Below are 26,529 nucleotides of genomic sequence, written 5' to 3' on the forward strand. Positions count from 1 at the left end.
AGGGTGGGATAAGGAGATTGTACGGGAAAATGGGAACTTGTTTTGGTCAACTATTCAAATGCAGAATATTAGAGGGGTTGGGTGGGACCTGCTGACTTGGCAGCTGACATGGAGAAAATTGAGGGGTCAGCTGCCACGGTGTAGATCCATTAGGGTTAGGGACAATTATGCAAACTTTGTTAACGGTAGGGATAGATTTGGACGAAAAGTATAACGGGCAAACAATATACCATAGTAGAGGGGCAATTTTGGACCTTTTCCCAATAAAGTATCCGCTGAGGTGATAAACAAGGTTCATAGTTATGTTAAATATAAACGAGCCTCTGGATAGAAAGATTTAATGCTTACAAAATTTCAGATTCTGAGCCTAGAAACAAAATTTTCAGGCTGCCTAAAGTACAAAGAAAATCAGGAAGTAGCAATCTTTATGGTCAGTTAAATGGCTAAGAAATGGCCAAGGCAGCCTAGAATAGCTCAGTAAATGGTGTATATAATATATATATATATATATATATATATATATCACAATTTCATAATAATGGGGCCAATACAGGATTGAAAAAAATGACTGAGCTCACGCTGAACTTCTCCTGAGCTATGCTCACTCCGAACAAGATCTACCATTAACGGGAACAACTGAGAAATGTATCTCCTAAAAGAATCACTTTGCCAACTGCACAGAATGCGTAATACTGATAGAACCAAGGGAGTCCTTGCTACTAGCTCTTCCTTCTTAGCTGAACCCAAAGGAAGATTCCACAGGTATGTTGCCTTATCATCTGGTTTCCTCTTGACAGAGTTCAATCCAGCACAGTCCAAGTATACGCGTAGAATTTCTTCACATACACCCACAAGTTCCGTTTCTATATTTCTCTTTTCAACCAATGATGAATTGTTAACAAGCAGCCCATGCAAGAAGTTGAGGTAATTCTGGTAGGACTCATTTTCAAAATACACCAGCGGAGGTTCTGGTATCTCAAGGATAGAGCATGCTTTTTGCAGCTTCACTTGTACACCTTTCTCGGATTTCAATTGCTGGGCATGAGAAGTAACAGATGAATAAATACCAAGGAGGATATTGATAGTATCAGCTGATACTGATCGCCGACACATCTTGTAGAGATCAGACGACATCTGCACATCAAAAAGCAGCAGCACAATGAATAAGAAAAGCACAGCGAATCATACTGTTCTCTAATAACAGTGCATTTAACAAAACTCTTTTGTAACATTGGAAACTCTGAAAATATCTCTCCAGACAGTTCATAAATAACGAAAAGGAAGCAGGGAAATAGACCAAAGTTAATGCATGAACTATGTTTATTCCTTTTTTAAAACATTCAATCATGATAATGTCCGACCTACTGGTGATGTATAGGTCTATGTCGGGACACAACCAAATTATCTGTCTACTTTCTCTCGTTCTATCTTCTATGTGTGTTACTTGCTGTTTCTGTTTAATGTGATAATTCATAATCTTATCCAATCTAAATATTTCCATTTCTATCACTAATCATGTGGATAGTATAAGTTCAACATTTACTCCTATATAACATTATTGGCTTCATAATAGTTCTAGAAAATTGTTTTTCCTTAAGGACTATATCCAACAAAAGCAAAAAGTAGTGCTTTTTATTTTTTCTAAATCAGGTAAGGAGAATTTTATTAACCATGCATCCAGTAGATGCATTCAAATTACAAGAATAGGGTTTAGCTCTGACAAAGTCCCAGAAAATAGAACTATTTACATTACAAACTTAACATCCAGTCTAGCTTTCGATGTGTGTTGAGTTGAGATTCCGTCAAAGCACCGCAGGTTTCATTCCTTCCAGATTGCCCAAGCGATGCAGGCTGGAGTTATCTGCCAGGCGCTTTTGATGGGCTTTCAGGCTTAAGATTTGTCCTATCTTTCAAGCCACCATGCTCAAGCCGTACCATGCAGATAAGGATGACTCTAGCATGGGCAAGTCCAGCCGTGCGCCTATCACTATCACTGCCTCCACATGATAGGGACATTGAACCAATCATTGACTACCTGGCCACACAGAAAAAGGGACAAAGCCTACCACCATGTTCCTTATTCATTAGAAGGGGCGAGCACCGGAAGGGGCCATATTGGAACAATATGAAGACTTGTGGCAAGTCAAGTATAAGGTCAATGCATTCATGGAGTAGCATTGCGCCGCGGTCGTCACGACATTAGAGGGGGGAGAGTATGATAAGCTGCCACATAATCACGCCACATAGGCACCATTCGGCATACAACAGTTCCACGCAAGAAGCTTACATCTGCAGCCTTTTAGCTATCTTGGTGGTCTATTCCGGAAGGATGGAGGTTCCATTTGGAAGACAAGAGTAGGTCCTTATTTGTAGATATGGAGGTCCTTATACACAATTATAAATTTATAAGCCCTACTTTATTCGACACTACCCCGAGGAGAGTTGTATAGGTATTCCATAAGGATGGAGAGGTTCCCTTTGGAAGACGAGAGTAGGTCCTTATTTGTAAATATGGAGGTCTTTGTATACAATTATAAACTGTATAGGCCCTACTTCATTTGCACACTACCCCTAAGAGAGTGGTATATATAGGGGGCCATTCATTCTCGTTTGTATCAAGCAATCAGGCAAGTTCTCTCTAATACAAAGCTTCCTTTGGCAATCTCTCTTGTGATATCTAGCGCTAGCAATATCAATTTGACTTAACCTTGCAAGTTGTGTGCACGTTGTTAAGTGTCGCTCGGTGTGCTTTGTTTAAGACTATGGACATTACAAAAGGGACTTCACTGAGCATTGTAGCAGCTTCTTGCTACGACAAGGTCTCCATTCTTTTCTCTCTTTCAGATCCTTGGTGTTTTCAATCATCCATTTAATCAGAGCCCTAACTCAGAGGTGATACAGAAATTGTTCGTCAATAGGTGGAAAACCAGAGCTGGCCTCAAGGTCACTCCTTTAGCCCATATTCTTTTCGAGTTTCCTTGCATGCAAGAAGCCATACGAGTTAAAACTGGAGATTGGTTTTGGAACGGTAGACATCTCTCTCTTAACTGGTGGTCCCCGGCGATGAAGACTTCCTCACTGATGTCGGAACACAAATGGGTGAAAGCTTTTAGGATTCCACTGCATGCTTGGTCCTCAGATACCTTCCGCAAGATTGGTGATTATTGTGGGGGATTTGTCGGAATCGACGAAGATACAAAGAATAGGATGCATTTTTTCTGGGCTCGAAGTTGCGTTGCATGCATAAAAGAAATTATCCCCAACCAAATTGAATTGCCGCTTGGAGATCAAAAACTTGAAATCTCAATTTTAGAAGATGCCCTAGTCACCATATCTGCTGGAATAGGAACCGTTGTTGCCTGAAAAGGGAAAGAGAGAAGACCTCTGCTAGGGTTTCATCGAGCCAAACAAGGGCCCCCGTTGTCGCTTCAGTCAGGGGCCACATGGGTGAGAAATTTAATTTGAATTCAGGGGACCAACAATTTACCAAGACAGATGAACCGCCCCCTACTAGGTTTTAATACAAATTAATAAAGCAGGGGCCATATACAAATTAATAGAAAAATATTCTATGCGGAACAATTGACCAGTGAAACAGCACCAAATAGGACAACAAACAAGTATACTCAGAGAATGGCAGGGAAGGGCGGAAGACGGACCTGTATGATGCGCAACTGAGCCGCTATATGATCCTTCATTCTTGAAACAACATATCGTGCAGTATGCAGGTTGTCATCCTCTGATTCGTCATTTATTAATCCAGCCCCAGAAGAAAACTCCATATCATTATCGGACTGACTAATGGGTATCTCAATGCCGTCCATTGTTCTCAAAAGCTTAGGAAAATTGGGTAGAGTGGAATTTGAAGCTTCTTTCAGAGCTAGAAAGATAACTTTCCAGTCCTCTTCACGAAATTTGCCTCCCAAATCACCTGCCAAACGCATTAAAGAAGCTACCCCAGTGGTTGCAGGATCCTTGCCAGAACCTTTTATAAATCCTACCATTATAGACACTACACTTGGCAATTCAGACCTCACCATACCAAAGAAATTAACAAATAGATCCACCAAACATTGAGCTGCCACCACAGAAGTTTCAGAGTCCCATAAGCATCCATCCAGTGGTATATATCTGGATTTAAATGAAGACTGGTCATACTTCACTTGAGCTTCTGTGCTATCGTTTACTGGACTGAATATTGGGTAGATTACAGACTTGAAGACATTAATCCAGAATAGGTGTGGAAAGAGATGGCCATGGTCCTTCAAGATATTGAAAAGAACTTCCAATGCACTCTTTCTGATAGCTGATCGGGGATCTGAAGTCAATCTTGATAACCCTGAAACAGGATCAACAATGACTCAAAAAGTTTAACTTGGAACCCTCCAGTAATTATACACGGGGATAATTGCTACTATAGAAAAATGCAACTTTTGAAATTCCTCCAGAAGTCCAAATAATTTAAAATTACATGTGCACTCCACAATTTAGATTCTGAAATTCATTTCCAGTTCACTCATAATCAAATTTCCTCTGGTCCTCCCCATTTTTAAAGGTGTGAGGATTATGCAGAAAGGATGGTGAACTAATTTGACTTCAAAAAATTGGTCATTCCACACAAGTGTAAGCAACCCCTCGTTGCATTAGCCACTTGTCACTGCATGATACAACTAGGCAGGTTCACCAATAAGAATTGTTTAATGTTTCCAGCAAGGCAGAAATAGGGAAAAAGAAAAGCAACAAGACACCTGTGAGCAGAGGCTCCCAGAAAGACATATAATCATCTTTATCTGTGAAGAACATCCCATCTGAAGCCTCATCTTCGGCCACTGGAATAGATGAATCATTATTGTTGTTTTTCTCGTTGCTAACAAGGCCCCCTTCTGCAAGTTTAACAGCACAGAAACGGAGAAAAGCAATAGCATTGAGGCTAACATCACTGTTGAATCTGCTGTTTGTGAAGGTGATGAGGCATCTAACACAATCAGTAAAAGTCAATGTTTCAGTCTCAGTAATATAACGAAAATATTCCCGTACAATCTTTTCCATGGTTTCAAAGGCCAGCAACACAATATTCTTCCTTTCATCTGCAGCAGCAGCTGTAAAAACCTGCAAAGGTGCATATAAAGACATATCATATCCCAGGTTCCATTTCTATACCACTTATTAAAGACTTAACAAAAAGACAAAAACAGTCGTACAGTAAATATTAGTTGCTACATCAAATAAATAACTAAGCACATTAAAGAGGATATATCTCACATGAAACTCAGTTAGGAAGACAAGTAGATTCCTGGAAAAGAAAGCTCACACCATAAAAGGGACAGAGGGAATAGAATGCTAATAAGCAAGAGAGCAATAGAAATAGATACCGAAAGACGCTAACAATCATATATGTACTAGATGATACCCGATAAGGATAAAGCAAAACTCTATAAAAAGTTGAACTAAAGATGTGATAATTACCATAAAAACACTCTTCCACCCAGATTTTACATTATTGACACGACTCAGAACCATTTGGGAAATACAACGAACTATCAACTCCCTGATTTCAGCAGAATTACTTTTCTGCATAACAATAACAAATGGTTTCAAAAATTCATTCTGAAAGTTGTAATTCGCCAGTTCCTCTCGTTCTAAAAATTTCATAGCAAGTTGTCGCAATGAATCCATGACAAAAATTGCAACTGAAAGATTTTCTGACAAACCAACAGCCACAAAGAACTCTGAAAGAACACTCCATATGTGGGACCACACTAATCTGATACGGTTCATGTTATAGTGCCTGCATAATCAAGATCATACTTTCATCATATTCACTTTCTAAAAGTTTCCGTCTTTGTGAGGTAAATATTGATGAGTTCAAGGACAGAATCTTACGCAACTTCAACAATTTTTGTAAGGCTAAATACACGGGGATCTGTTGGAGACTGTAGTTCTGACATCGAAACTTTGCAAAGGGCCTTGACAAAAGCAACTATTGCTTCACTGTTCAGCCTTTGGCTATGAGCAAATATGTGATTTAGTTCAAAGTTGCCGATCTGATCAAGTAAGTTTAAGTTTGAAATGAAGTTATTTATCTGTTCTGGAGTCACCAATACTGGAGAGTTAGCTCCAACAGTTGCGCTGTCATATGAACCCCCTCGAACAACAGCAGCAACAGTTGGGTTTTGGAGTGTCCCTTTTTTCTTCAGTGATGGAAATCCAGCTGACTTCAATGTCTTTTCCTCAGATTCAGAGTTCGAGGTAGTAAAAAAAGAGGAATCAGATGGTGCACCCTCCCCCAGCAGCTGCAGATGCTCAAATCGAGATAGACACGTCAAAAAATGCTCCCAAGCTTCATGAAGATGATTCCCATCTTCAATGGCAATCGACATTATTGTCTGCATGCAAGTTAGAAGGATGTTATTCTGCATGAGTTTCAAATTAGTAGAACAGTTGATGGATTTTTTTTTTTTTGGATAAGGTAAAGGTTTCATTAAATAAAGTACCAAGATGGTACACAAAATTACATGAAAGAAGGCTCCAACACAGCCAGTTACAATCAGTGTTTTAAAAGGCTTTTCCCGCCTCAGGGCTTACGCCTCGCCTTACGCCCGCGCCTTTTAAAACACCGGTTACAATAACTTCCCAAGCATCTCAATAAAGTCCAAAATTGATCTACATTCTCCAAAATACTAGTCTTACACCAGAAATAGAATATTCTTAATTCTAGAGATATGTCTTCTTTGTCCTTCAAAGCATCTCTTGTTTCTTTCCGGCCATAAAGTCAAAAAGATGCATAAAGGAATGGTTCTCCAAAATTAGTAGAACTTTCGATGGAATTGAAAGTGACTTGTACAGTTGAGGAATAGATTCTTGCTTTTAGTTTTTCATAGTGCATAGACAAGGTTCTTGTTTGTATCGAATATGATGTGTAGTTGTAGAGCTTACTCTCAACCTTTTGGTGCACTTGTTGTATACAGAAATTTTTCCCATATTAATATAATTATTTTACTTCATAGAAAAAGAAGGTGTGTGGCATGCGTGTATTATTATGTAGGGTTACTCTTCATTTGTTGCAAGTTTGCTACCGTCTGAGCATAAGATGGTAAACTGACATGACAGAGATTGAGGGAGATGGAAATTACTTTCATTGCATCAACATTTTTTTGTTTCATATCTGCAGCACAATGAAGATAAGTGAACTTTGCCATAGATGTGACAAAAGCATCTCTCTGCGTCTGCATACCCATCACAGCTGTAATGTGCACAGCATGCCTGAACCCCAGCAAACATTGAGAAGTGGCATTCTTATCATCACTCTGGTCTAGGGTGACGCTGAAAGCAGCAAGCATGGGACCCCAGCAGACTTCTACCATAAATCTCAATATAGCTGGATCTGCAATGACATAATAGATAGACCTGCAACAGGACATAATATAATTTTATGTGTACTTTTCCATCTGAACAAGAAAATCCGTGATAAGAAGACATATGAGGCCAGCTTGAGAAAACTAAATCATATGTATGGGGACTATAAGGCACACAATCCTTTCAATAGTCCGTATATGTGATATTTTGGCAATTCTACAGATTGCAGCGACTCATCGAAAGGAAATATCAATCCGTACGCAGATGATAAAGAAAGAGTCAGATTCCTATCGTCTGACAAGTGGTACATATGCAGCCAGAAAGTAGATTCAAAAGTCAACATGTGGAATTAAATCTTACTCCGATTTTCCAGATTTTGTTTTAAACTGCTCTTGAATATGCCTCACAAGAACCCCATTGGCACCCAGTGGTTTTTCTTCTCTCTGTTTCCATACTAGATTCAGTATACCATCCAAACCCAAAAGCTTATTAAGACTGTTACCCTGCTTGTTTTGCGGCACAGAAGAATCTGCATTCATCTTTATCTCATTTTTCACAATTTGGTCATAGAGAGCACCCAAATAATCTTCAGGTAAGTCCTTCCCATCGTCAATCCCTCGATTGTTCCGGATGAAATCAGCTTTTGTCATCTAAATGGAGAAATACAACAGTTAATTCCGAAGAAAACCAATCACATTATTTTACAAGTAACATCTACATGTGTAACTAAGTTAAGATGACCAAGTGCATAGACTAAATGTAAAAGACTAAAACAGACAAAAAAGATACTCTCCAACCCAGTAACTGATCTACTATGTGCTCTCGAAGTCTCAAATACTGGAAAATGAAGATGTTGCCTGCCCCATAATTGGTTGCAGCAATATTGGTAACCCATATCAGTCAATATCAAAAACAATTGGTAACTCATATCCGTGACTTGTACACTATCCTTTCATGCAAAACTCAAGATCGCCGTTGAATTTCCTAATACAGGATAATTAATTATAAGCTAACAAAATGATATTTAACATTCACTGGGAAGCTCTATCTGGTTTGACATAACTTTTCTTAATATTACCTTTGATAAGGGACATCATTCTTGTTAATATTATATAAAAATAACAAATACGGAAATTCTTTTTAGAAGTCTTCATTTCTAAATTCATATTCACAAACAGAATCTATTACATGTAGAATTCCAATTTTTATACATTGTAAAGAAATAACTTTAGTTTTGTAGTAAAGGTTCAACTAAAAATATTGTTAATTAAGGTAGTAGCAAATTCATCCAAATATAGCTTTACAAGGTTTTAAATTCTTATAGTCCATACACATTGACACAATTTGACCTTTTAAACTTATTTTAGCTAAGCATCACTATCATTGAACGTTCTACACCATCCTCCTTATACTATGGATCTTTTTCATAAGTAAATAATTTTAATACTAATGGGAAAATCTCCCGTATACTAGCAGCATACTCAAAAGTAGAGAATCTACAACATAATATGATTCTCTAAGAATGACACTCAATCTTCTACTGGGTGCATTTAAAAGAAACTAGGAATGAGAGGCTATTCCTCAAATGCACATAGTTGTTTTCTATCCTATCAAAAGCTTTCTTATTTCTTTCCTTCCATCGGACCAACACATAAGTGCTAGTGGGGCAACATTCCAGACTCTTCAAGTTCTGTTTCTCCTTCTGAATTTCCCGCTGGCCAGTGCCTCCTCCATTGTGCCCGACATTGCCTACTGCATCCCAAACCATCTCAAAACACAAGCAAGTTGTCACCCGATGATGTAGGAGGAGGTGGTCCACATCTTCACCTAGACATTTGCACTTGAAGCACCTGTTGGCATATGTAATCCTCTTTTACTCAAATTCTCAGCTGTCAATAGAGCTCCCTTTGCCGCCAACCAATCCTTATACTATGAATTTATATGCACAAAATCACTAACCATCTTATTTCGGGGGTTTTATTATATATTACTCCATTATTTTTCATTCACTAGAATTCTTATTATATACTTTAATGCCGAGTAAACACTCATAAGGAAGGACGAGAGGCTTGAAAAGCCCTTTTATCTATTGGGTTTGCCAGCGTCAAAGGTATTCAATTAGTTGCCTTGCATGTTATGGACTATTTAACCCAGTCCTAGAATGTCAAATTTGCAGTCTATTGATCTTTCACTACAGTAAGCTGACAGCAGGGTAAATTGGCTAAGTTGTTTTTGTTTTCTTTATAATCGTGGTGTGTGGGCCAGCTTGCGTGCACCTCAACTAATTCTATGGAGCACCTGCTACCTCCAACCAGTACAAGTAACGGATAACTCTGCCTACCAAGGCTTGGACAAATGGGAAGAAATCGCCTAGTGATTTTGCCTCCAAAATTGGCTAAGTTGTTAATACCAAAGAATGAAATGAGTGAATGAATGAATGACAGACACCCCAGATTGAAAGCTATTGAGATGTGCATGTGGGTGTCGCCCCTATTGAGATGGATGTGCGGGCACACTAGGTTAGATATGATTAGAAATGAGGTTATTCGCGACAAAGTGGGTATGACCCCTATTGAGGACAAGATGCGAGAAGCGCGGCTTAGGTGATTTGGTCATGTGAGGAGGAGCACAGACGCCCCGGTGAGAAGGCGTGAGAGGTTGACATTGGAGGGCCTACAGAGAGGTAGAGGTAGGCCAAAGAAGAGGTGGGGAGAGGTGATTAGACAAGACATGGCGCAGCTTTAGATGACCGAGGACATGACCCTTGATTGGAAGGTATGGAGGTCGAGGATTAGGGTAGTAGAGTAGGTAGTCTAGAGTGTTCATAACAATAGTATTGGCACGCAGTCTCGCTTTCTGTTGGTAGTAGGTTTTTATGACTAACCGTTGTTTTCTTTCATTGTTGATCACCTTACTATCTTGTTGTCTTTATTCTGCTTTTATATGGCTTTTGGTGTTGTCCCTTCTTGTCTATATTTTCATTAATGTGGTGCTTATACTTTCCTGAGCCGAGGGTCTATTGGAAACAACCTCTCTATCCTCACAAGGTAGGGGTAAGGTCTGCGTACACACTACCCTTCCCAGACCCCACAATGTAGGATAATACTGGGTATGTTGTTGTTGTTGTGAGATGTGCATGTGGCACCTTCAATCAACCATTACGCAATTCTCCTAAAAACAATAATGAATGTGATAAGCTCAAAAAAGTTGAAGATGTATATATAGCCAACTCTCAAGCACATTATGTCTGTTTTTTGTTCAATATTGGTTTTGAGCTCTTCTCATAGTCATAAGTCACAACTCTTATACTCTAATCCTTGTCCAATATGGCCACTAATAATAATATTGGAAACTTATCTACTGGACAGATTTTTCTTTCTTATTGTCATCCTCAAGAAAACATGGACGAATTCATTACCAACCTCTCGAATAAGAATATATTTGTTCAAGGACAATATTTTGCAATGATTATAGTACTAGCTTTGAGCTCTGGCCCATTGCAAAAGAACTACAGTTTATTGAGCTGTATTTTATGAACTAATCTATATGATCGGGTGACACAGGTTCAACAAGCCAGTAAGCTAGTCATTTGGTTGGGTAGTGAGGAGATTTAGTAGGCGTTTCGACATAAAAATTGTGATTTATGAAAAAAGTAATTTTTGGAGTTAAGTTGAAAAAAAAGCACTCCCTCCGTTCACTTTTACTTGTCAAGTATTCTAAAAATAGATTTTCACTTTTACTTGTCACTTTTAGCAAATCAAGAGAAGACAATTTCTTTTTTCCTGTTATACCCATAGTATTTATTAATTACTCATTGCAAATCATTTTCTCAAATCCATTAAAACTATGCATCAATTAATATGGGTATCATGGTAAATTATGCACTTCATTTATTCTTTCTTAAAGGGTGTGTAAAGTCCATAGTGGACAAGTAAAAGTGAATGGAGGGAGTATTTAGAATTTGAAATTGTGTTTGGACATGAAAACTATTGCAGTTTTGTGAGGAAAAATGAAATTTTACATGAAAAAGTGGCAAACCCCTCTTTTTCAAATTTGGAAACCCATCTTCAAAATTTTTTTCAAAATTCAATCCAATGTATAACCAAACAAGTTTTGGAAAAAATAAAAAGAATCGAAAAAAGGAAAAATTTTGTATGGACAAACAGGTCCTTAATCTCCGCACACAATTCCACATTAATTGATACAATATTTGGTTGCTACCTTTTTTTTTCCATAAATAATACTTGCATAAGTTGTGCTGGAAAGCTATTATTATTTCACGTGGGAAAGAGTGTGAAGCAAGAATGTGGCCATCAGTAATACATGAATATAAGCACTAAATTACAAAACTAACCCTCATAATAGTAGAAAACTTTTATTTTGTTGAAAAAGTAAAACTCATATTTTAAATTAGAGATTGTGTACTAATTTGTAATATAACAAACTAACCAGGAATTTGTAAACATCTAACCAGGAATAAACCCCATATTACAATCCCTGTATTATTTTAACTTTTTTTGGTAATTAAATTTTCCCAAATTTTCGATCCATGCATTATTAATTCATGTAACTTGTTTCAAACCAAACCGCCCCTAAGGGTAGAAATGAATGAAAGTAGCAGACGTTAATGGGAGAATTTAAGAAAACGTGCACTGGATCATACACCTAGGAGAAAAACACTTCAGAGAGATTCCCAGGGTACCTTATCTTTCACCATGCTATTATGTGCATCTGTATTGAGCATTATCACAGAGTAAGCAAGCACATAAGCTGTTTCTGCACTGGTAAAAGAGTTTGGGTTGCATTTACAATAGCGCTCTGCAAACTTCTCCATTATACGGTCAATCTTCTGAGCTTCACCAGGTAATCTGAACCCTCTAAGGAAATATCTGATTGATTCACCAAAGTCCATACCTTCAAAATTAAAAGAATCGACATATGCATGCATAACTTTCAGAGGAAACTCCTCTCTTTCACCCAAATAATCACCAATAATGGATGGATTTAATCCGGTCGTGTTCTTCAGAAAAGAGGCTACATCTTCTGCGGAATTGCCAAGCTTTTTGGTGCTCATTAAAAAATCAATCCCCTTTGAAGGCTTTCTGTTGAACAGGGAAACACCTTTCTGCATTTGATCCATTAGAGTTGTCAGTACTTAACCATACCTCAAGTACCATGAAGTGAATGAAAGCAGAGAATGAAGATAGTGGAATGTGCTAACAAAGATGATAAACCTGTATTTCTAATTTATAAGCACGGCGCTGCTCCAAGGCAGCAGCACCAGAAAATTCAGAATTTGCTTCCGGATGCAGCTCGTAGTCAATAATATTTCCCTCTTCACTAACACTGGTAGCGGCTTCTGGCACTTCATGATCAGACACCTTATCTAGATTGGGGTCCCCTACCTTCAGTTGTTGGTCCATCCACGTCCCCATTGACTTTATAATTGTAACTAAGCATTTCACCGATTCAGAACGAAATGTAATATCTTGGACTGGAGACAATGTAGTAGTGGAACCAGGAGGTGGACCAAGAGCAGTTTTAAGAAGACCATTAACAGTCCTGCAAATATCTGATGGAATTAAAGCTGTTTTAATTCAATTTAGATGAAAATAAACATGAGAATTTAGTGACAGGAAACATATATGAATAACAGTATAATACAACGGCAAAAAAGCATGTGCATTGCTGCAAAAGAGAGTGTGAGTGTACATAGCCAAGCAAGGATAAGGAGGTAGGCTTCCTGTCTCATTAAAAGCGACTGTTTAAATAGTTGCGTTCACAAGCTCTTGGCATACAACAGTATCACAATACTTTGTTCAAAATTGCCAATGAGCTAAGGACACAACCTTACTCTTGATCTTAAGGTTGAGTTCATATTCGTTATTGAACTATGGGAGAATAAGATATTCATCTTATAGCTGATATCCGACACTGGAAAATATGAGAGAGATGTATTGATGATTTGATAAAGAAATGCCTATTTATACACTATATTCTTCTTCTTCTTCTTCTAAACGTCCAAAAAGCAGCGAAATGCTGGCGAATTTTTTCCAGAATTTTACTGCCCAATTTTTCCAGTTATTATCAGAGAATTCCTATGATTTTTTATATCCTTTATAGTTTATTCTTAGTTCTTATTGCCTTTCTTATGTGTTATGTAATTGTTCTTTTAATGGCGCCAAAAGAAGATAGGAAAGATCCGGCTTGGGCTTACTCTGAAAGAGTTTGCGAGACCAACAAGATGGCAATTAGATGTCTTTTTTGTGACAAGATTTCAAATGGAGGAATCTATCGTCAAAAAGCGCATCTAATCGGCGGTGATCCAAATGTCGCATCTTGTCCTAAAGTTCCGTCGCATGTGAAGGAAGATTTGAAAACATTCCTTCATAAAAAGAGAGAGTTAAAGACTCAACTGATTCATGAACAAGAACTGTATAATCTTGATGACGATGATGAAACAGAAGAAGGTGACGATGCTTCGTCGCTTCCACCAAAATCACAAAAGCGGGGAAGGATGCAACCAATGTCTTCTAGTTGTGGATCTACTGGCAAGACCAAAGGTCCTATGGATTGTTACTTCTCGCAAAAATCTGGAGATAAGGAAGGAAAATGTGGTAATCCTCAAATTGATGCCAAAACGATTTTGAGGGATCGTGCAATTACAATGTTTGCGCGGTGGATGTATGATGCAGGTCTTCCTTTTAATTGTGTTAATTATACTGACACTTTTTCTGCTTTTATTGAGGCCGTAGGCCAATATGGTCCAGGAATGAAGCCTCCAACATATCATGAAGTTAGAGGGCCATATCTAAAAAAAGAGGTGGCAGAGGTGAACAAAATCGTGGAGGAGCACAAAGTAGAATGGAACAAGTTTGGTTGTTCCATTATGATGGATAAGTGGACGGCGAGAAATGGAAAAATGATCATCAATATCTTGGTGAATTCTCCTAAGGGAAGCCTGTTTCTTGAGTCCGTTGATGCAAGCGACTCTTCGACTGATTCAACCAAAATGTACTCTTTGTTCAAGAGTACAATAGACTCTATTGGAGCAGAAAATGTTGTTCAAGTTGTCACGGATAACGCCAGTGAAAATGTTAAAGCTGGAGATTTGATGTCTGCTGGGTACCCGCATATTTATTGGACTCCGTGTGCAGCACATTCCATTAATTTGATCTTTGGTGACATTTTCAAGGAAAGACCCTTTAGTTCAATCTTTAATCAGGCAATTAGAGTGCATTCCTATATTGTTCAAAGGCCTTTGTTATTGAATATGATGAAGAGATTCACTAAACAAAGAAGCTTGGTGAAACCCGCAAAGACAAGATTTGCTACTGCTTTCTTGACTTTGCATAGGATGTATGAGCAAAAAAGCAATTTGAAGAAGTTGTTTGTTTCAGATGAGTACACCAACAGTGCCTATGGAAGGGAAGCTCGAGGGAGAGAATCTGCAGATATTATACTTTCTCCTTCATTCTGGAACAATGTGGTTCATGCATTGAAGATTGGTGGTCCTTTAGTTAAAGTGCTTCGTTTGGTGGATGGGGAGCAAAGGCCACCAATGGGCTACCTGTACGAAGCAATGGATAGGGCAAAGGAGGCTATTCAAGTCTCGTTTAGTGATCAAAGAAAATACAAAAGAGTCTTTGAGATCATAGATAAAAGGTGGGATAGTAAGCTTCATAGCCCTTTGCATGCAGCTGGACTTGTTTTGAACCCGGAACTGTTTTATGACAATGAAGAAAGGATTCTAGGAGATGAACCTTTGTGGAATGGATACTATGAATGTATTGAGAAGTTGATACCTGAAGAATCCGTGCAAGATAAAATAACAGAGCAATTTAGTATTTATAGGAACGCTGAGCAACTTTTTGGAAAAAACATGGCGATTAGACAAAGAAAGACGAAGTCACCAGGTGAGCGAGTGCTTATATGTTGTTTTATAGTTAATAAGTTATTTCTTTATCAATATTATATTTTGAAAATTTGTTCTACTTCTACAGTTGAATGGTGGAAGCAATATGGCCATTCCACTCCGGATTTACAAAAGTTTTCCATCAAGGTTCTAAGTCTAACATGTAGCTCATCCGGGTGTGAAAGGAATTGGAGCGTGTTTGAACATGTAAGAACTAAGAAGAAAGATTAAGTATATTGAGATAATTAAATTATATCTCAATTGTCCTAAACTTACTAATTACTTATTATTTGCAGATTCATACCAAAAAAAGGAACAAACTAACCTTGAAGCGTCTCAATGATCTAGTATTCATTAAGTACAATAGAACATTGAGGCGTCGTTACAACGCTCGCAATGTAATTGATCCAATTAGTTTGGACAGCATCGATGATGCTAATGAATGGCTAACTGGAGTCCCGGAAGATCATGCAGATGAAGAAGTATTTGAGGAAACTTCTGATTTCACTTGGGGTGATGTTGCGGAGGCGCGTGGAATTGGGGAGAGGATTTATGGTTTGAGAGGGAGTACCTCAACTTCAGAGGAAGGGAAAAGAGGCAGCTACTTTGTCCCTAGTTGATGAAGAAGAAGAAGTTGAAAAAGATGACGAGCAATATAATAATGATAGTGGAATACAAGAATTTGACAATCTTGTAGAAGAATAGGATGCTCATTTTGTGCTTTAATTGATGCTACTATTTAGTTTTTATATTGAAGTATTGAACATTTGCTTACAATTACATGTGTCTATGCAATATTTTTTTTTTTTTTAAATTTCGCTTGACTTCAAAAAAGCGAGCGCTTCGCTTCTCGCTTTAAGCGAAATGGGGTTTGTCGCTTTTTCTCGTTTCACGCGCTTCACAACACTGCTAGAAACCAGTGGCAAACGGTTCAAAACTCGATAGATAACCTTTCTCGACTTAAATACCAGAGTTTTCTATGCAGCAGGGTTCGAACCCATGATGTCTGCCTAACACACATTACGCATTGCACTCTTACCACAATATCAAAGACCTGGGGGACAAATTAAAAAAAAGAGTATCTTTATAGTTTATTTTAGGCGCAATCACCTAATATGTACTTTCAATTAGTAAGGTTTTCTTAATTGTAACAGCTTATAGGTGTTAAGCTTTCAGGCAGCAACGGGACACATAAGCCTCAATTTTCAATAGAACCTTAGATTTCCAGATAGAAGCAGCAGAAGGAAAACTCCTTAGAGATTGTACAACACAGATAAGAGAGAGGAAATGCAAGTGAAAATGCCCGACAATTCTAGATTCCAATCTTATTGATAGAAGCTCAGATAATGGAGAGAAATTTTTTCCAACACAGCACAGGATGATTTCCCATATGCTATTTGCTGATAATATTGTCCTAATTGACTAAACCAACGAGGGTGTCAACCCAAAGCTTGAACTATGGAGAAGCACTCTAGAGAGTAAGAGTTTTAGGATAAGCAGAAGTAAGACCAAATATATGCACTGCATGTTTAGCTAGCATAAGAAAAGAAAGTTCAGGTGAGATTAGAAGGGATTGTGGTATCTAAATGTAAAATTCAGATATTTAGGCTTGTTGGTCCAAGAGAATGAATGATATGTGAAGATACAAAAATAATCAAAGTTACATGGTTGAAATGAAGAAGTGCTATCGAGGGATTATGTTATAGAAGGATGCCTACCAAAGTGAAAGGTGGGTTCTATAAAACAAATACAAGACCAGTAATGTTATATGAGAGTGAAAATTCGGATGCTAAAGTCCAACACATTCCACAAGATGCAGAGATGAAGATGCTAAAATGCATGTGTATCAATACAAGATTAGACAAGATTAAAATTGTTCACATTTGCCGGAAGGTGCAAGTAGCACACATTGAGAAAAGTCGTCTAAAATGGTTTTGTCATGTTTTGCATCGACCTCCAGATGCACCAGTCTTCTTGGGTGCAAAACCATGGTGGATGAAGGCGTTAAAAGTGATGGGTAGACCTAGAGGCTAGAGCACACGCCACAATGGAAGGAAAAGATCTATAAAGCCAATGCCACTTACGTAGAATATGTTTTACTCGTGTTAGTACATTTAGTTCAAATGGTATGCTTTCTATGAGGGTTTTTAGCTCTATTAGAGATTATTATGATAGTAGGAAATATAGAGAACTTCTAGTACTCTAGATTTTACTTTTATTTTGCATAATGCTGGCATGAGATTATGCATGGACATTTTGGACTCATATAGAAGCATAAGAATAAATGTTAATTGGTAATTGATATGTAATTTGGACTTTATCATGCATAGACACTCTACATTCATATAGAAATATTCGAGTAAACGTTACTTGGTGCACATCTCTTTTGTATGCGGATTTAGTGCATTTGTATCTGCTTTGACTTGTTTAATTGAAAAGGCATGCTTATTACCTTCCTCTTTGATTGAGCACCTTATTACTGATATATGTTGTTCTTTGACTGTTTCTTGACTATTTCTCTGTTATTGTGTATGCCTATGAGCTGCAAAGGTTATATAAAGTTAGTATTTTTATACTAAACCTCGTCACTACTTCGTTGAGGTTAGTCTTGATACTTACTGAGTATGCGGGTCGGTTGTACTCATACTATACTTCTACACCTTGTGTGCAAATTTTGGAGCGGCTCATGATTTGTACTACCATTTTTTGGGGATATTTGTATTAATTTTCGCATTCTTATTTTATTATGTATTTGATGATCTTCCGTCCGAGCTGTATTATATGTTGGTTGGCTTACCTAGTGGATTGGGTTAGGTGATATCATGAGTTGGTGGGATTTTGGATCGTGACACTACAGTGTTATCAAAAGCTTAAGCCCTGAAAGCGAGGCTCAAAATATGTTGAGCGTTTCGCCTCGTTTAGCGGACACTTCAGTGTTGCCATCAAGGCTCTAAGGCATACTTTTCCTTGCCAATGAGTGTAATCCTGAATAGGCGATACTAAACAATTGATATTTTACTTTATCGTAAATTTTCTTCAATTTCTTTGTTCATATATTTGGTATTCATGCCAATAGATATTAGTCTTTGACTATACAAATATATTTGTAGTTTTCTCCATTTGCACCTTTCTTCATTAAAGTCCACGCTTTACTTGCGCTTTGCGCTTAAAGCTCCAACAGACCTTAAAGTTTTTCTTACGCTTTTCGCCTTTGATAACACCGGTGACACACATGGGGGTGCATGACAAGGTTTCCGGCAGTGGGTACACAATGAAAAGGAGTTTCCTTGGCACGTGGAGGTGCATGACAGGTTTCCGGCAGTGGGTACCCAAAGGTGGGTACACAATGAGAGTCTCCTGGTGGTAATGTTATGTGCACAGCATGGACAGAAAGTGATAAACTCTTCAGAAAATCAACACACTCACCGGAAAATTACACGGCAAGCAGTGTTGGTAAATGCTCATTAAGGCGTGCTTAAGCCCTAAAGCTCAGAAAAGCTCAGGTAGCGCGTTTCGCTTCGCTCAAGTTGCACTTCAGTGTGTACACCAAGGCACTAAAGTGTGCGCCTTATTTTTTATCTTAAATTGGGCATTATTAAACAACAATAGTAATCGACAAACAAGTGTATTAGTTACATATATATTTCTTTCTTTCTATCATTGCGCCTTTTTTTGCCGCCTTTGACAACATTCACGGCAAGGGAGTTTATCACTTGTATGTTGCAAGTGATTGCACAACAACTAGTCTCTCACCAAAAGCTCTGATACCAAAGCTTCTTTGGTTTTTGCCTCCGTTAAGTTTCCTAGACTATTGCCAACTCCACTTTCTCCTGCACAATCTAATAGCCTGTTTGACCAAGCTTTTTTTTGGGCCAAATATTGAGGTGTTTCGCCAAGGTTTTAGAAGGACGAAAAAAGTGCTTTTGAGGAGAAGCAGAAGCAGTTTTTGAGAAGCAGAAAAATGTAGCTTCTCTCAAAAAGCACTTTTCTGAGAAGCACTTTTGAAAAATATACACTTAGAAGCAGTTTTCAAAAGCTTGGTCAAACACTAATTAATGCTCAAAAGTGATTTTCAAATTAATTAGCCAAACACAAACTGATTCTCACCAAAAGTACTCTTTTGAAAAGTACTTTTGAAAAAAGCACTTCTCAAAATAAGCAGATTGTAGAAGCTTGGCCAAACATGCTATAACTCTCTCCCCTATCTACTCTCTAATTCCTCCAAGATAGGCATTAGCAATCTAATTTACCCTTCGCCCACCCATAAACCTATTTGTTCAACCTTCAATTATCCGTTCTTAGGAATTTCATCTTGCTAGCCATTTGGGAAGACAATATTCCTTTTGATAACTACCTCACCATTGCACCATCCTACCAACACTCTTAGCCATGTGACGTCGAATATGAGAGGTGCATGTCCCCTTCGCCTTTGCCTCCTGTTACAGCCAACACTATCGGCAAATAGTCTGAGGTTAATATGGGAAGTGTGATTTTTCATATCCACCACACATACTAAATGAAGTTATTATTACTAGTATACATAAGAACAACAAGATTCTGATATGAAGAATTTCTTGGAAACTAAATAAACTTGGGACAAGTCTAGACAGAGTCAAAAACGATTAAAGACTTGGAGATCAAGTTGTATCTCAGATTTCTAGTTCATACCTAATAACAAAGAGAAACATTCTACTATAACCTTTTTCAATTAAAGAATCCATCATATACTCTAAAGTCCAACGAAAAAGATAATAAAACTCAAGGACCTTGACTCTGGCTTTTTATTGTGAATATCAAAATCAACTAGGAAGCTTGAAAAAATGAATGCAACATCAAAATAAATCTCAACAATCAACTAAGAAGCTTGTAAAATGAATGCAGCAGTGTCTATGACTGATGAAACAAACCATTACATAATATAATCTAAATAAGCCATTAGTGAAATATATGATTGTTCTTTTCAAAGTTTACTTGGTCACATACTAAAAGGGCAGCCCGGTGCACTAAGCTCCTGCTATGCGCGGGGTCCGGGGAAGGGCCGGACCACAAGGGTCTATTGTACGCAGCCTTACCCTACATTTTTGCAAGAGGATGTTTCCACGGCTCGAACCCGTGACCTCCTGGTCACATGGCAGCAACTTTACCAGTTACGCCAAGGCTAGTCACATACTAGAGGACATAAATTACAGTCATAGCAAAAAGTAGAGCACAACTAAAAAAAAATACCTTTCAAAAATGTTGGGAGCATCGACATCACAATCATAATTGACAAAGACATCAATGATAATCTGAGGGTCCTTTGATACCTCCTCCAGCAAACTCAAAACAGTCATCTTCTGCAAGAAACTAGGCTGAAGCACATTCTCCAGCACACGTAAGATGAGCATGGGGAAAAAGATTCCAATTTCCGATTTCAACCCAGATCTATATTTTGATAATAAGTTCTTGAATATTGAACAAAGAAGTTGAAAGATCGTCATCACAGATAATGCACTGTTCTTCAACAATGATAAGCATAAAAATTGCTTGATAACATTGAGAAACCTGTATTCAGAAGACAATGTTAAGCCAGAAATATACCAGATACATCAACCTTTTTTTCCGAAAATGCAGATACATTAACATATTATTATCTTGAGTTCTTTAGAACCCAGTTGAGACAAATGACTTCTACACAAAGCTCGACTTTGCTACATTAAGAATAAAGAAGGGTGGACTTTCTTTATCAATCAAGCTGAATGTTGTAGGATAAAATCTACGATCAAGAATAAATCTAAAAGAAATTTTAGCTTAAATCACTTTTCCAGCTACAGTAAACTCAGTTACATCAGGATTTACTTTCAAATTCTTGTTTCATTACGAGTTTCAATATCTTAAGCAGTTTCTTAATTTGTGAGAAACTTCTTTTTTTTTTTTGAGAAACTCTCTTAGACGCAAGATCCGTTACAAGGATTTGTAGTCCAACTTTTACCAGGAATGATAATCTAAGACTTGCTATCCTACAAATGTTAATCTGGCAGTCAAGTTTTTATCATCTCTTCCTTCTCTCTAAAACCTCTGCCAGTAACTAAGGAATCTTCTGGAGCAGAATGTCAAAAGAAGTGGGGGTCGTAACACGAACCAAGCCGCAAGCATGATAATACGGTCAAGACTCGCACTCTGAAACCAAGAAGAAGTTGGAGTTTTGAAGCCATACAGGTGCGTACATGTGACAGAAGTCAGAAGGTTCACCCGAGACGTAGCGGATCCGCTTCTCATGCATGGAATGTCCCATTTGGGGTTATATTTCTAAGGTTAAAATTAAAATAAACTTTAGTAAAGGACCTACTGTAGTTAAATTTTGGATGAGAATAGCACTGTGTGTAACCAAAAATGGGTTTCGCTGGAAAAGTAGACTGAGTGGACAAATTCGAAGCATCAACTACGACCAAAAAAGGTTGAGACCAATGTCTTTCAATTTGAAGGCAATGTGAGAACCACAATCGTTAGTCATCACCAACATACGAAAAGGCACTAGAATAGAGGAAGAAGACAAATAACCAACCGCCAATGGCATAGGACAGCCCATTTGTAAGTTTGCAATACAAATATGAACACAGATGGGCCATAAAACGTAGGCCTGGAGCGGACTTAATGTGAATGGGGGAAGCAAGGCCCATAATGAAAAAAGGGAAGGTCCTTGAGCCACGCCTCGTCATAGTGGCACAGCGAGGATTATCACTAAAGGAATTCAAAATATATAGAAGTAAACAAACGAACAAGCCAAGGGGATTCAACTTATACTATATATAAAGTGTTTTTTCCGGTGAAGGAGGTTCTGATGAACCCCCCTTACGCCCCCAGCTCCCCCGCTGCTCGTCAAGCCTAGCTCTAATTGAACGCATGGCAAGGTTAGTGTTGTCAAGGACACGCTTGATGCTAGCTTAACTCTTGAGGACTGAAGCTAAGCATAGATAAGTCGGGTGCTTCACCTAGAGACTTATCCTAAGGCATGCGTCAAATCGTCCACAGACTATCTTGAAAAGGGTTGACTCTAACAATTAAGATAACTTGCAAAGCGTAAGAGATGAGAATCAGAAAAGTCAAAATTTAGTATAAGATAATTATTCGCTAATTTGAATTAGAAACTTAAATTTGTATCTTTGCATCTGAATTACAAATTTAAAATGGTTTGGAACTCAATAAACATGATTTGTACTTCGTATATTTCACTTAATAACAAATACTATTGCTACACCTCAATCTCAAATCATATATTTCACTTGATTGAAGGTTTTTCAATTTCTTTGTTCATATAATTGTTGTCTGTATTAAAATTATTTTTATTGCATCACATTTACCCCCTTTTTATTATTTTTGACTTTTTCTAAATTAGGATTATTTGTGCCTTTCTGTAGTTAAATATGTGCCTTAGTTATGTTTTCACTTTGGCAACACAAGAAGAGAATGATGAAGACCCAATAAGACAAGGAGAAAGTGGACTACATAATGACAGGCCACTTTTAAAAAATTCTACATGATGAACTGAAGTTAAATTGAGCCCAAGAAGTGGTTCTGACCCATCAAGACAAAAGTCTAAAAGTGGAACTTAAAGCAAGTGAACCATAATGAGGTACCCGGAGGCCATTTGCACTTCTGTGCCGCCAAGTTTCGAGGTCCAGAAAACCAGAGATGTAAAACAAGGAAACAAATGAACAAAAAGAAGAATTTCCTTCAAAGGTAAGTCACAACAAAAGAATCCAGTAGAAAACTGGTCGTTGCCTCGACCGAGGCCATATTCGAAGACGGAGAGCGAAGTAGATCTAATGGGGAGATTGACTTCAAGTCAATATGAGCCAACCATATCACTTGACTAAGCTTGAAGACCTCGAAATGAGCTCAAAAGACAGTCTAGTTGGAGCTCCAATTGAAACAGAAACAAACAGAAAAAGCCTCAAAGTGAACATAAATCAACTCGAAATGACATATAGTGAAAAGATACGAGAACCCAAGCTTCAAAGTTTACACCACAACTTCATGCGATCACGATAAGCTTGGTATCTAGCCTAGATGCATAATGGTCAAATACTACAAATAATCCATTTCTAGTGACACTTGTAGCTTCATGAGCTCTCCCACCTGGTTCCTATGGATCAATGGTACAACTTTTTCTATCGACTTTTCATCCTTTATGTGAGAACTAACTACATTCTACACCACCAAAGATTTCTTTAAGGGCAAGCGAACTATCATATCAATCTATGTAATGTCTGTATATCAGGGGAAGCTAGACATATTAATTTAAACCATCACATCTTGCACGCAAAACTAATCTAAAAGTTCCAATTAGAAAGATCTATTGTCGAACTGGTGACAGAAGTTAACTCCTCGACTTTAGAGGGTCTATCATAAAAGCATAAGATGTAATTTCCCGGCCATGTTAGTTGAATGGGTAGACCCTGCGTAACAAACAAAAAAAATAGACGGCAAGAAATCAGCAGAACATAGTAACAGAATGACATAAACCTCTCATTTGAGCGCCAAATTGGACCAGCATTATCCATTATAACCTTTAGGAGCTCCAACGATAACACTTTCCCCCTTAACAAAATGTTGTCATCCGCATGCTCCTGTGATGAAAACTTCATAGACAACTTACATAAATTCTTGAAGAGCATGAAACCGTCCTCTCTAATTTTACTGTAACCACTCAGATCAGCTTCCTCACTCAGTTCCCCATCAGTGGGCTCACCCTTCTTTTTTTCACCCTTGTCATTCTCCAACTGCAAACACAATTTCGATTCAGCAAGGCCTTCCTTGGACTTGGCATCCACAATCTCATTGAGAAAGTTCTGGGCGAACTGTATAGAGCTGCCCTCATTCAAATTCCTATCCGTGAACTCCAAGAGTTCAGCCACAGAGACGGTCTTGAATTCCACCATCATGGAGTTCTCCTCCACCCTGGTGAAAACAATCATCATCATCTGAGCAAGGACGGACTTGGCGCAAATCTGATTGGTGCCATTCATGCCCCCGAGATAGACATTGTAACAGGACCTAACAACGTGGACAAGGCAATCACCTCTGACAAGCACGTAGGGAGATCGAACGACGGAGAGCAAGACCCTGAGAAGGGCAAGCTCGATTGCTTCGTCCCCAAGAGCGCCGCATTTGCAGACGGAATCTATAAGGCGGAAAATGAGGGAGGGAGGACTTGGGTTAGGGCTGGGGGTGTCGATCTCGCATCGGATCAAGCCCAAGGAGAATAACCTGAAGGCGCAATCTAGGGCGGGTTCGACAACTTTGGGAGATGCGGAGTCGAGAGCCATGATGAGGGGTTGCAAGACGAAATCAGCATCGGAAGGAGAGAGGCCATAGAGAGGGGTGCAGGAAGCTGGATCTACAGGGTCGTCAACAACGGAATCAAGCTTGTCGAGAGCGGACTTGCAGGCGGCGACGAGCTGCGAGTGTTTCCTCCAGGCGACGTTCTTGATGATCTTATCAAGAGACGGACCCAGTACCCAGCCACAGCGCGAAGGCCCGCCTAGCGTTTGAGAAGCCGACATTTTGACTCACTTCTTCATCGGTATGTGAACTTTGCTATCCAGCAATGGCGACTAATTCTGGTGGGGTTGGGATATATCATAAGAATGATGGCGTTCCGCGTACGAGGGAGGAATGCTCCTACAACTTCGACGCCTGGAACCGACACATGCCCTGATCTGAATACACTTCTTTTCCGGCTAACTTACACCCACAACTCAAGTTAAATACTCAAGGGTCGTTTTGCAGGAGGGATAAGTAAAAATAGTGGTGGGTAAAAATTAATATCACCTTATACCTTGTTTGTTTATTAAATTTGGGATAAGTTATTTCGGGATTAAAATTAATATTTAAATAATTTATAACTTGTAGATATGAATAATTAATACGGAAATAACTAATCATTTTTCTACTTCACTTTTCCCATTCTTTACTAATATTGGTAAAGCAACGTCACTAAAAATTTCGTTGCTCTTGTAGACTTCTTTGGATGTAGAAGCTATGATGTAGTGATTGAGGAACAACTTCGACATCATCTTCCATTTTGATTCTCTCACAAGGTTGAAATTTCTGTCAAAACCTATTTCTCCTGTTCTTTTTTGTTATCATTTATAAGTTCTTTGTTGCATAATTTGGGTACAGACCTCTTCTCTATCAAAATAGTAAAAAATCGATCACTCTTTTATGAATACTACGTAATTGTTTTGCTGAATTTTATTTAGTAAATAATTGAGGAAAATCATAGCCTTTCAACCTCGAATTGGAAATTGACGTATGTCAATTGGATAAAGGACAAGAATAGGGAGGCTAAATAAGATGGAGGGTATTTTTATAAACAAACAATTTCGTCTTAGAAATTATGCAATGCATGTCATTTTTAATACAACATACCAAACAGTGGATAAAAAATAATACCAGGATAATTAATCTCAGCATAACTTATTCCACCATAACTTATCCCAGCATAACATGTCTTCAAACCAAACGACCCCTAAGTGTTCTTGTGGACAAAAAAACAATACTCAAAAGTTTTCAAAATTAACCAATTTAATCCTTCCGTCACTCATCGTTTCAAGATTAACGAATATATGTATCTCAATGTCAATTAAGTTTTTGTACCCTTTGTAGTGCATTCCATGTTGGATAAAATTATGATTACAATTAACTTTTAAAAATTTATTATTTTTAAAAATTATTACAACTAACTATTAGGTAATTTGAGATTTAATTCTTGGCTTTATATAATACATCATTTTTATTGAGAGACAAGTGTCTTCACAATTTGAAATTTTGCGGTGTCATGATGGTGATTCAAAAGGTTGGAGATGTGAATGGCGGTAAGTGATCATAGAAATTTGTATCATATGTATATCGTCCGAGCGAAATTTAGAGATGAAACTGCTATTTTGTCAAATGAGTTAGCATCTCTGTTGTAGCATTGTTGGATATAAAGCTTTTTTATTTTGTCTTTTTTAGATGTAATAATTTGTAGTGAGTTTAAGTTTGGTAGTTTAAAATGTGTGAATTCCACTCCGTGAGCATATAAATTGAACTCAAATCGCTCGTTATTGATCTTCTATTTATTTTTGTTTTTTGTGTGCGCAAAATATAACATATCTATATCTATATCTATTTATTTATCTACTATAATAAAAGCACGAAGACATTTAGCGGAATGTCGTTCGCCTTTTTTACCCTTCAACAATAGAGTTCACATTGGATAAAATAGTAATTTA

At 38.0% G+C, this 26,529-nt stretch overlaps 2 protein-coding genes across 3 annotated transcripts; one reads left to right on the forward strand and one right to left on the reverse strand.

The window, feature by feature from the left end:
• Positions 1-281: 281 nt before the first annotated feature.
• On the reverse strand, positions 282-25,006 carry LOC104105775 (brefeldin A-inhibited guanine nucleotide-exchange protein 1). Of its 2 annotated transcripts, XM_070186745.1 has the most exons (11): positions 23,777-25,006; positions 20,498-20,815; positions 12,591-12,918; positions 12,059-12,481; positions 7,717-8,006; positions 7,134-7,407; positions 5,884-6,386; positions 5,467-5,788; positions 4,749-5,109; positions 3,660-4,339; positions 282-1,134 (listed from the first exon to the last, which is right to left on the reverse strand). In XM_070186745.1, exons 1-11 carry the CDS (start codon positions 24,814-24,816, stop codon positions 523-525), a joined length of 5,151 nt encoding a protein of 1,716 aa, XP_070042846.1. In that variant the 5' UTR covers positions 24,817-25,006; the 3' UTR covers positions 282-522. The 2 variants fall into 2 exon arrangements, with proteins under 2 accessions (XP_070042846.1, XP_070042849.1); XM_070186748.1 differs by lacking the exon at positions 23,777-25,006 and having other exon boundaries at positions 12,591-12,928; positions 20,498-20,700.
• Positions 13,532-15,891, forward strand: LOC104105772 (uncharacterized). The gene is made up of 3 exons (XM_070192696.1): positions 13,532-15,272; positions 15,360-15,478; positions 15,568-15,891. The coding sequence occupies exons 1-3, from the start codon at positions 13,532-13,534 to the stop codon at positions 15,889-15,891; spliced, it is 2,184 nt and encodes a 727-aa protein (XP_070048797.1).
• Positions 25,007-26,529: the final 1,523 nt, after the last annotated feature.

This window comes from Nicotiana tomentosiformis, chromosome 1 (assembly GCF_000390325.3).
Source record: "Nicotiana tomentosiformis chromosome 1, ASM39032v3, whole genome shotgun sequence".
Classification (NCBI taxonomy): Eukaryota; Viridiplantae; Streptophyta; class Magnoliopsida; order Solanales; family Solanaceae; genus Nicotiana; species Nicotiana tomentosiformis.